Source organism: Chiloscyllium punctatum, chromosome 38 (assembly GCF_047496795.1).
Source record: "Chiloscyllium punctatum isolate Juve2018m chromosome 38, sChiPun1.3, whole genome shotgun sequence".
NCBI lineage: Eukaryota > Metazoa > Chordata > Chondrichthyes > Orectolobiformes > Hemiscylliidae > Chiloscyllium > Chiloscyllium punctatum.
In genome coordinates, this window is record NC_092776.1 from 48,380,323 (window position 1) to 48,392,576 (window position 12,254).

Below are 12,254 nucleotides of genomic sequence, written 5' to 3' on the forward strand. Positions count from 1 at the left end.
ATGATGAAGGGACATAGATTTAAATTGAGGGGTGATAGCTTTAGGAGCGATATCGGGGTAGTTTCTTTACTCAGAGATTAGTAGGGGCATGAAATGGCCTGCCTGCAACAGCAGTAGACTCGCTGATATTAAGGGCATTTAAATGGGTGTAGGGTATACATATGGATAATAATGGAATGGTGTAGGTTAGCTGGGCAACAGATTAACTTCACAAGTCGGCACAACATCGGGGGCCGAAGGGCCTGCACTGTGCTGTAACTTTCTATGTTCTTTAACTCAGGAAAGATATATTAGCCTTGGATGACACACAATGTAGGTTTACAAGAATGATACCTAGACTTCAGGGATTGGGTTATGGCAAGTCCTTACCTTATTTTCATCCCTACATTATTTTTAAGAATCTGGGATGCAAGGCATCCACATCATGCAATTTATCCACTAAGCTTTTCCAGTACCTCCCAAATGTAACTTATACCTCATCCATTATTTCCACCATCTCCGATCCTAGTGATGTTTCCTCAAATTCCTTTTCCTCAGTGAACACTAGTACAAACTACTAAGTATTCTCACCTTGCCTTGCACCTTTAAGTATACATTAGCAGTTTTGTCACTAATAGAATTCATTCCACCTCTTATAGCCTGCTCGCTGGTAGATGCTGCTTGAAGATTGCATTCCTTTTTCTCTCAAATTCCATTCCATTCTCAAATTTTATTATCCAACCAATTTATTTTCTTCACTATCCCTCTTAACCTGTCACATCTGATCTAATTCTTGCTTGAAGATGTACCAGAGATGTACCATATATTCTCTGTTCATACTCCTTATCATCCACATTTTTCAGGGAGCACTGATTTTGGTTCTGCTATCATTCACCTTTGTTGGAATGTACCTAGACTGTTTGAAATACATTGTTTTTAAAAGATCACCTATTATTTGTTACCTTTCTCTGTCAATCATTGGCTAAATTTTATTCGAGCTACATTCCTTCTCATTACAAGTGAAAAGATGATGCAGAAGTTCCAATTTACTTAGATCCTTGCTTTTCTAATTACAATATCAAACCTTATTATCCAATGTTCACTCTTATCCAAGCATTCCTTACAGACACTGGTAAACTTGGACCACCTCATTCCACACCTTAAGATACAATACTGCCCTCATTCTCACTGAACAAGAACATGCTGATCAAGAATGTTCGCATGAACAAAATTCAGAAATTTCCGCCCCTACTTCCCATTTCCTCTATGCTAATCATTATTTGGCTAATTCAAAGTCTGTCAATATCACCACTTGACAACTCTTTTACACCTGATTTCCTTGCAAATTTGCTTCTCTCTCTCTCTCTCTCTCTCTCTCTCTTTGTGCAAACATATAGAATATATGCAGTAGAAAAATCATATTCATATTGCTTCTCAACTCTAACCAAACTCTATGCTTGCTCAAGAACATCACCACTTACCAATACAACGACGTGTTTCCTCATCAGGAATGCCAATCCACCTCCCATTATTACTTCCCTAACTTTTCTGAATACTCTATACCCTTGAATGGCCCTTGCTTTTTAGTGAAAGGAATTCAGAATACTCTCATCTTCAGAGGAAACATTTTTCAACTGTTTTAAATAGGCACCTCCTTACTTTTAAACAATGACTATTAGTTCTAGATTCTTCCAAAAGACGAAACATCCTTCCAACATCCAGCTGGTCAAGGTCCCTCAGAGTTTTACATGTTTCAACTACATCACAGCTGACTCTTCCAAACTCCAGACGATATAAGCCTAGTCTGGCTACCCTTTCCTCATCAGGCAATCTGCTTATTCCAGGTATTAGTTGAATAAACCTTCTCTAAACTGCTTTCAACACATTAACATCCTTTCCCAAGGTGACCACCACTGTACATTCTAGTTTAGATGCTGTCTCATTAAAACTGTACTACTTAAGCATAAATTGCCTACTCTTGCATTCAATTCGCCTTGAAATAAACCATACCATTCTATTAGCTTTCCTGACTACTTACTGTAACTGCACAAAACATAGAACAGTATGGCACAGTACAGGCACTTCGGCCCTCAATGTTGTGCCGACATTTTATTCTACTCTAAGATCAGACTAACCTATATACTCTTCATTTTAGTATCTTCCATGTGCCTATCCAAGAGTCGCTTAAATGTCCCTAATGTATCTGACTCTACTATCACTGCTGGCAGTGCATTCTACGCACACACTAGTTTGTGTAAAGAGCCTGCCTCTGACACCACCCGTAAACTTCCTCCAATTACCTTAAAATTATGCCCCTTCGTGATAGACATTTCCATCATGGGAAAAGGTCTCTGGCTATCCACTCCATCTGTGCCTATCAACACCTTGTACACCTCTATCAAGTCACCTCTCATCCTTCTTCGCTCCAATGAGAAAAGTTCTAGCTCCCTCAACCTTTCTTCATAAGACGCACCCTCTAATCCAGACAGCATCCTGCTAAATCTCCTCTGCACCCTCTCTAAACTTCCACATCTTCCCTATAATGAGGTGACCAGAACAGAATACAATATTCCAAGTGTGCTCTAACCAGGGCTCTATAGAGCTGCACCATAACCTCACAGCTCTTAAACTCAATCCCCCATTAATGAAAACCAACACATAATAAGTTTTCTTAACGACCCATCAACCTGGGTGGCAACTTTGAGGGATCTATCAACATGGACCGCAAGATCCCTCTGTTCTTCCACAAGAATCCTGCCTTTAATCCTGTATTCTGCATTCAAATCTGACCTTCCACAGTGAATGACTTTACACTTTTCCAGGTTGAACTCCATGTGCCACTTATCAGCCCACTTTTGCATCCTGTCAATATCCCGTCACAACCTATAACAGCCCTCCACACTATCCATAACTCCACCAACCTTCGTGTCATTGACAAACTTATTAACCCACCCTTCCACTTCCTCATCCAAGTCAATCATAAAAATCACAAAGAGCAGAGGTCCCAGAACCGATCCCTGTGGAACTGGTCACTGAGATCTATGCTGTATATCTTCCATCTACCACCATCCTCGGTCTTCCATGGGTCAACCAATTCTGTATTTAGGCAGCCAAATTTCCCTATAACTCATGCCTCCTAACTTTCTGAATGAGCCTACCATGAGGAACCTTATCAAGTGCTTTGCTAAAATCCATGTACACCACATCCACTGCCCTCCCTTCATGAAGGTTGTCTTGTCACATCCTCGAAGAATTCAATAAGGTTTGCGAGGCATGAACTGCCCCTCACAAGGTCTTGCTGACTATCTCTAGTCAAACTATTGTTTTCCAAGTAATTGAAAAATCCTACCTCTCAGAATCCTCTCCAATACTATACCCACCACAGATGTACGACTTGACTGGCCTGTAATTCCCAGGATTATCACTATTCCCTTTCTTGAACAAGGGAATAACATTTACTACCCTCCAATTATCTGGCACTACTCCAACGGACAGTGAGGACGCAAACATCATCGCCAAAGACGCAGCAATCTCTTTCCTCACTTCCTGTAGTAACCAAGGGCATGTCTTGTCTAGTCCAGGGGATTTACCTATTCTTAAGTTTTTCAAAATTTTCAACACATCCTCCTTCTTAACATCAGCCTGTTCTAGCATATCAATCTGTTTCACACTGTCCTCAGAAATGTTAAGGTACCTCTCAGTAGTGAATATTGAAGCAAAATATTCATTAAGGACCTCCCCTACTTCCTCTGACTCCAGGCACAAGTTCCCTCCACTATCCCTGATCGTCCCTACCCTCACTCTGGCCATCCTCTTGTTCCTCACGCAAGTGTAGAATGCCTTAGGATTTTCCTTAATCCTACCTGCTAAAGCTTTTTCATACCCCTTCAAGTTTTCCTCAGTCCATTCTTCAGTACCTCCCTCGCTACTTTGTAACCTTTAAAGCCCTGTCTGAGCCTTGCCTCCTCAGCCTCAAGTTTCATTCTTCCTCTTGACTAGATGTTCCACATCCCTGGTCATCCAAGGTACTTTCAACGTACCATCCCTTCCTTGCCTCAATGGGACAAACCTGTCCAGCATGATCAACAAGTGCTTCCTAAACAATGCACAACAGAAATGTTGTGCATTTCCATGAGAATATCTGTTCCCAATTTAGGATCCCCAGTTCCTGTCCAATAGCATTTTAATTCCTCTTCCCCCAATTAAATACTTTTCCACAGTGTCTGCTCCCATAGTCATGGAGAGAGATAGGAAAGATCAGAGAGTTGTGATCACTATCACCAAAATGCTCTCTCACTAAGAGATCTGACACCTGGCATGGCTTATTGCCAAGCACCAAATCCTACATGGCCTCCTCTCTACATTTTGTGTCAGGAACCCTTCCTGGACACACCTGACAAAAACTGCTCCATCCAAACTATTTGAACTGAGTAGGTTCCAATCAATATTAGGGAATTAAAGTCACCCATGACAACAACCCTGTCACTTCTGCACCTTTCCAAAATCTGCCTCCCAATCAGCTCCTCCATATCTCTGTTGCTATTGGGGGGGGCTGTAGAATACTCCCAATAAAGTGACTGCTCCTTTCCTGTTTCTGACTGTCAACAAACGCTCAACGATCTCCCTTTCTGCAGCTGTGATACAATCTCTGCTGAGCAATGCCACTCCTTCATCTCTGTAACGTCCCCCCCATTCCTTTTGAAACATCTAAACCCTGGAACATCCAACAACCATTCCTTCCCCTGTGATATCTAAGTCTGCATATTAAGCTTTTGCGAGTCTTTTCTAGGACACACAGATCCTGCTGCATTTATGAGCTTTGTAACATCTAACCATTTAAATTGTTTTTTATTCTGTCCGCCAAAATGGACAATTTCACACTTTTCCACATTTTACTGTATATGTCAGATTTTCATTCCTATAACCTGACTGTACCGCCCATTAGCTAAATCCCTCTTCACAACTCAGTTCCCTCTCTAACTTTGTGCCATCAGCAAATTTACCATACCTTTTATATAATTGATTTGGATAAAGGGATCAATGTAGAAGGGGTGAGTCCCTAGCACTAACTCGTGTAGCACACCACTCGGGACATCCTGCCAGCCTTAAGATCCACTTATTCCTACTAGCTGCTTCCTGTAATCCAATCTTCTATCCACAACAATACTAATTACCCCTTACACCATGAGCTTGTATTTTCTGCAATAAACTTTAATGTGGCATTTATCAAATGCCTTCAGGCAATCTAAGTATCATACATTCTCTGGTTCTCCTTTATCACAAGCACAACTTCCTTCTTCAAAGAGCAAGATGATCTTATGGCCAAGCAGGTTCAAAAGGTCCATGTGGCTTACTTTTGTCTCTTGATCAAAAGGGGACAAGGCAGAAAGTGGAGTTGAGTATTATTTGATTGGTTATGATCTTATAGAATAACAGAATAGATTCAGAACAACTGGCCTGCTTCTGCTCCTATGTCTATTGGCTTTATCATAAGGGAGTAGTTCAGTATTTCATAAGAACAGGTATGAATGACTGAGAAATAAAAATATATGATTAGTTTGCATGTGGTGAGTAAAGTTGGTGAGCTAGAAGCACACATACCCACATGGGAATAGGATGTATTGGTAATAACCAAAACTTTGCTTATTGCTGAGAATAAATGAGGTAAACATGATTTCCCTTTGATAAAACCATGTTGGCTCTGTAGGCCTCTAATCCTGACAATTGTGAGAATCTTTTCTGAACCCTTCCAAGTTTAACAACATCCTTCCTACAGAAAAGTGACCAGACTTGCACACAGCATTCCAAAAGTGGCCTAGCCAATGTCCTGCACAGCTGCAACATGACTTCCAACTCACGTACTCAATGCACAGACCAATAAGGGCAAGCATATCAAATGCCTTCTTCACTATCCTATTAACCTTCAATTCTACTTTCAAAGAACTATGATCCTGTACCCCAAGTTCTCTCTGTTCAGCAACATTCTCCAAGATTTACCATTAAGTGTATAAGTCCTGATCTGATTTGCCTTTCCAAAATGCAGCACCTCACATTTATCTAAATTAAACTCAATACACCACTCCTCAGCCCACTGGCCCATCTGATCAAGATCCATTTGTACTAAGAGATAACCACCTTCACTGTCTACTACACCTCAAATTTTGGTGTCATCTGCAAACTTACCAACTTAGGTGGTTTGGTGGCTCAGTGGTTAGCACTGCTGCTTCACAGCGCCAGGGACCCAGGTTCGATTCCATGCTTGGGCAACTGCCTGTGCGGAGTTTGCACATTGTCCCAGTGTCTGCAGATGTTCTGGTTTCCTCCCACAGGCTGGTTTCCTTCCAAAGATGTGCAGGTTAGGTGAACTGGCCATGCTAAACTGTCCGTAGTGTTCGGGGTGTCTAAGTTAGATGCATTAGTCAGGGGAAATGTAGAGTAATAGGGTAGGGGAACAGGTCTGGGTGGGGTACTCTTTGGAGGGTTGTTGTGGACTTGTTGGGTCAAATGGTGTGTTTCCACACTATAGAGATTCTATTCTATGATATCCCTCCTATGTTCACATCCAAATCATTTATATGAATGATGAAAAGCAGTGGGACCCAGCACTGATCGTTGTGGCACACCACTGGTCACAGACCTCCAGTCTGAAAAGCAACCCTCCATTCCCACCCTGTCTTCCACCTTCAAGCTAGTTCTGCATCCAAATAGCTTGCTTCCCCTCTATTCCACGTGATCCAACCTTGCTAGCCAAGGAGGAACCTTGTCAAATGCCTTACTGAAGACCAGATAGATCACATCCTTCTGCCTTCATCAATCCTCTTTGTTTCTTCTTCCAAAAACTCGTTAGTCAGACACGCTTCCCCATGCACAAAGCCATGTTGACTATCCCCAATCAATCCTTGCCTTTCCAAATCATGAAAATATTGCCCCTCAAGATTTACTCCAGTAACTTACCCACCAGTGATGTTAGGCTCAAGCAGTCTATTATTACCTTGCTTTTCCTTACCACCTTTTTTAGATTCCCTACAGTGTGGAAAAAGGTCCTTCAGCCCAACTAGTCCATACCGACCCGCCGAAGAGTAACCCACCCAGACCCATTTCCCTCTGACTAATGCACCCAACACTATGGGGCAATTTAGTATGGCCAATTCACTTAAACTGCACATCTTTGGACTGTTTAAGGAAACTGGAGCACCTGGAAGAAACCCACACAGACACAGGGAGAATGTGCAAACTCCACACAGACAGTCACCAGAGGCTGGAATCAAACCTGGGACCCTGGTGCTGTGAGGCAGCAGTGCTAACCACTGAGCCACTGTGCCGCCCCAGTCTTTTCTTAAAAAGTGGCACATCAGCCAACCTCCAGTCTTTTGGCACCTCACTTGTGGCTGCCGATGATACTAATATCTCAGCAAGGAGCCCAGCAATCACTTCCCTAGCTTCCCAGAGTTCTAAAGGTACACCAGATAAAAGTGTATAAATCCCTGACATCTTATGTGTTTTAAGACATTCAGCACATACTCCTCTGTAATATGGACATTTTTCAAGATGTCACTATTTTATTTGCCACAGTAACCACTGCTGCAAAATACTCATTAACTGCTCTGAAGAATTACCAGACAAAATATTAACTGCTTTCTTCCCATAAATGCTACCAGATCAGAGTTCCTCCAGCAATTTCTGTTTTTGCTTCCAATCTCCAGCATCCACAGTTCTTTATTTTGTTTTAATTCTGACATTATTACCTTAAATGTTCATTTTAATCTAGATCTTAACTCTACAAATTCTTTCAGCAGAATTTCCTTTCTACTTCTATAATTGTTCTTGGCAGTTTATGGCAGTGAAAACTGGACCACGTCGTCAACCTGAGAAGACATTAAACCTGGCACCAGGTAGGCTATACAGACTTCGAGACCCACTCTCAGACGCTGGGAACCGTGTCTATATTGCTATATAACTATATTGCCCCCTCCCACATCTATGTTCATGTTTCCTCCACTCATTTGAATAGATCCCTGTATGGCTCTGCCATGGTCAGTTTGCTTATCCCTGCAGTGCCTACGCTCAACATCATTACAACTTGCAAGAATCTTGTTACTGTTGGACTGCACCACTCTCTACCAGTGGCAAATATCCACTGTATTAACTTCTGTTTTAAACTTCAATATGACAACGCCAACTCTCCAACCCAAGGTACATGTGATAAATAGGTTCCAGTAATCAGCACTTAAAAATCACAGCAAAATTTTGACATTTACAGAATAAAAACTTGACAAAGTTATGAACTGGGAGAACTCTGTAGATAGGCTGATGAAATGAGCAGATACATGGCAGATGGAATTTAATACAGAGCTTGCAAAATGATACATTTTGACAGAAGGAGAAGTAATACAGGTTGAAGAGAACAATCCCAACAGGAGCACAGAGCAGAACAACCTGGGGATACGTCACAAATTAAAAGTTGCACGAAAAAGACAAGAAATTTGTTTACAAAGACAATCCTGAGCTTTTTATAAATCAACAAACCGAATGCAGTGCAAGGAAGTTACACCCTCTTTAAAAAGAGTGATTCAGCTGGAACTGGAGCACAGAGTCCAAATGAGGCATCATGATTTATGTTGCATTTGGGTGACACGGTGGCACAGTGGTTCGCACTGCTGCCTCACAGCGCCAGAGACCCGGGTTCAATTCCCGCCTCTGGCGACTCTGTGTGGAGTTTGCACATTCTCCCCGTTTCTGCGTGGGTTTCCGCCGGGTGCTCCGGTTTCCTCCCGCAATCCAAAAACGTGCAGGTTAGGTGAATTGGCCACGCTAAATTGCCCGTAGTGTTAGGTGAAGAGGTAAATGTAGGGGAATGGGTCCGAGTGGGTTGCGCTTCGGCGGGTCGGTGTGGACTTGTTGGGCCGAAGGGCCTGTTTCCACACTGTAAGCAATCTAATCTAATCTAATCTACGTGAATCCCTAAGAGTATGTGAAAAGATATAGACAACATTTTGAGGAATCAGGGCCTTCACTTATAGGGACAGTGTGTAGTAGTTGTTCTTTAGGGAAAAGGGCAAGTTGACAGTACAGTTGAAAAGTATATTCAAACTCATTAGGGATCTAGAAGGAATGGATAAGTACAGGTTTTCTCTATTGGCAGAAGGATCTGGAAGAGGGGGCAGATTTAAGGTGATTATGACACATATCTAATGTGCCTCTGATAGTGATATACACAAATACAGAATTGTGTTTTCTCTGCTGCAGAATGATATCATCTGTCCAAATGGATAACAGACTGACAGCTTTCTTCCACATTTCCCAGAGGAACAAACGCGCCAAAACTGGGCATGTATTTTTCTGCTCCTAAAAGATGGTGTACCCAGGAAGCTTTGAAACTAAATATTAAGTAATAATATCCCCCAAAATGTACATTCTCTATACCCTAGAAAACACATTGAATTTTTGCAGCATAGTAGAGAACAAATTATCAAAAAGTTGACACATTAGAATCTTTCACCTTTTTATGAAGAGCCACCATCCAAAAACAATAATTTCATTTGGAATTAAACTCAACAATGTTCCAGTATGCTTCACTAACTAATTGTGGGATAAACGCTGACACCCACACTTCCCAATAAATTCCCAATATCAAATGCTTCATGTGCAGGTCAAGCAACTAGATAAGATCCTCACGGCTTTTCACCTGATACAAAACCAAGTTCAACCAACCTACAATTTGATGAAACAAATTAAAGTCTAATCAAAAAAAAAATAAAAACAGTACAACCTCAACTGTTCCAAAAGTATTTTCAAAATGTTTTACAGGACCCCTGAAAAAATATGCCAGAATTATAAACAGCAAAGTCAAAGGAAATCACAAAACTGCTTTGAAATGCATTTATTTTATACTGATATATTCTATTGTTGTACTATTACTTTTTTAATGGTATTCTACAAGATGAACTTGAAGCTCAATGGATGGTAAACCCAACAGTAAGACTTCTGTGGTGATGTTATAGTTTAATTTTAAGAACTGAATTATTAGATTACTTGGCAAAACAAACTGCATGAAGGCATCGTACTTCCAACAGTATGCACTGGACCTCTTACAAGTTTTCATCCTATGCTTCGCTTTATGCGGTCATGACTAAAAACAGGGGTTGACTTGTTGACATTAATGGCATGGTCAATTCAACAGATCTAACTTTCCAAATTTTCAGCCAGTCAGAAATAATTTTTAGGGAACAAAAAACCTCAAATGGATATTGTAGCAAAATCAAGAACTTAAAAGTTTGAGACAAACAATAACTGGAGGAAAAAGGTGCGAGCTTTACAGTTATACAGCTTTACCTTAAAAAAAAGTAAAATAAAATTTGTGATTATTTCCTAAGAATTAACATATACCCACCAAATTCCCAGTCTCCAACCCCCAAAAAATGCAAATACAGTTTAAAAGTGTGAAACTTAGACAACTTAAATTATGAAGTAACAAACCACAAATTCAAATATAATTTCAATTCCTGTAAAGTATAAATGGAAATGTAAATCAAGATATCAAGAGGGTACACATTTTAAGCTTACCATCAAAAACCATTATTTAAAGTTACAAACCAGTTTCTACAAGCTTTGCATGTTTTGAAATGCTAACACAGAAACAGTAAAATTGCCATAGTCCCAGAGAGTGATAGGGTTGCAGTCTCATTAGGGAGAGACACAATTGGTGGTGGTTGAGTCTGAGGGGCACCATGGTCTAAGTCGTGGCCTCAGGTGATACGGGAATTGAACCAGCGCTCTCGGGATCACACTTGATGACATCCAGCCATCAAGCCAACTGAGCTAACTGCCAAATAGTATCAGAAACACAGCCCTCCATTTTCAACAGTGAGCAATTTCAGATTTGCCTTTTTTTAAAAAGAAAATGAAAGATAAATTCCGAATTGATATACTTACTTTACAACATCGTCAATGTTATTTCGATAGACGCCTTCAAGTCTCTCAGCTGGAAACCCCATAGCGATGATGTTTGGATAAATATCTGATTATATAGGTTAAGAATAACAATAAACATGTGACATTTAAAACAAACTTCTTTTCAGAAAGAACAAATACATAATGCAAACTGTTGTATTGGATTTCTGTACAATTTTAATTCTTCATCGTATTTGGATACCTTCAAATAAAGCCTTAAAATAAAATTGCCTTCTAAAAGAATAACTTGGTTATCATTGCAAATCCTGGTTTCAATGTAAAATATATAAGTATGTTTACACTGCTCAAAGTGAGCAAGGTAGTGAGTACAAATGTGCGTGCTTTAATCACCATTTCCTACACAATTGCTTGTCCATTCGATTCTCCATGTACTGAAAATAGTTTAAAACTGCCCAATTCTGCATGCTGCCTAATGAAGGTTAATTGCTGCCAACCATTTAACTTATTTTTCCAGTACACTGAAGTTATAAAAATATAAAGATATTAAGATTAAACTGTTAACCAAATCTCAGTAGAGTGTGAGGGCAAGAGGAGGAAAGCGAGTGTGAAACATGAAGGCATGTTCAAGAGTAACAGTAGAAGCAAGAGGAGAAAAGATTAGAGTTTTAGGGGATATGAATAGGAAAAAAAACTGGGATATACACAGAAGAACACTATTTGCACAACTTTGCTAAGTCAGTTAGTTTGTGTTTAAGTAAAAAGCATGAGCTCAGTCTAATTATGCAACTTTATGTTATTACATTGTGGTTGCATTGGCAGAGGTGGTGGCAACTTTTGTCCTCACCTGGTTGTACAGACAGCAAAGTACTTCAGTTCATAGTCCTGTACAGACTTTTCTAAGTCAGTAAGGGAAGCGCAGAAATAGCTCAAGTCACAAACCATAACAAATTTGGTGCATGAACAGTCATTCCAACAAAGTGATTCAAGTTAAATATCCCAAATCATGAAATAAAAACATATTCAAGCATCACTCCTGAAATCTGGGGGAGGCAATGGCCTAGTGGTTTTTATTATTGGACTGTTAATCCAGAGACCTAAGTAATGTTCTGGGGACCCGGGTTCAAATCCCACCATGGCAGATGGCAGCATTTGAATTCAATTTTTAAAAAATCTGGAATTAAGGGTCCAAAAGATGACCCATGACCATTGTCAATTGTCAGAAAAAACCTTCTGGTTCACTAATGTCCTTTAGTGAAGGCAACTGCCATCCTTATCTGGTCTAGCCTTCATGTGACTCCAGACCCACAGCAATGTGGTTGACTCTCAACTGCCCTCTGGGCAGTAAACGGTAGCCTGGACAGCAA

The 12,254-nt window shown here is 40.5% G+C and overlaps 1 protein-coding gene across 1 annotated transcript in view; it reads right to left on the reverse strand.

Moving 5' to 3' along the window:
• Positions 1–12,254, reverse strand: part of ptenb (phosphatase and tensin homolog B) — a 165,204-nt gene that overhangs the window by 74,640 nt on the left and 78,310 nt on the right. Inside the window, exon 2 of the mRNA XM_072557834.1 lies at positions 10,912–10,996. Coding sequence (XP_072413935.1) covers positions 10,912–10,996 — 85 coding nt within the window. The remainder of the gene's footprint in view (positions 1–10,911; positions 10,997–12,254) is intronic.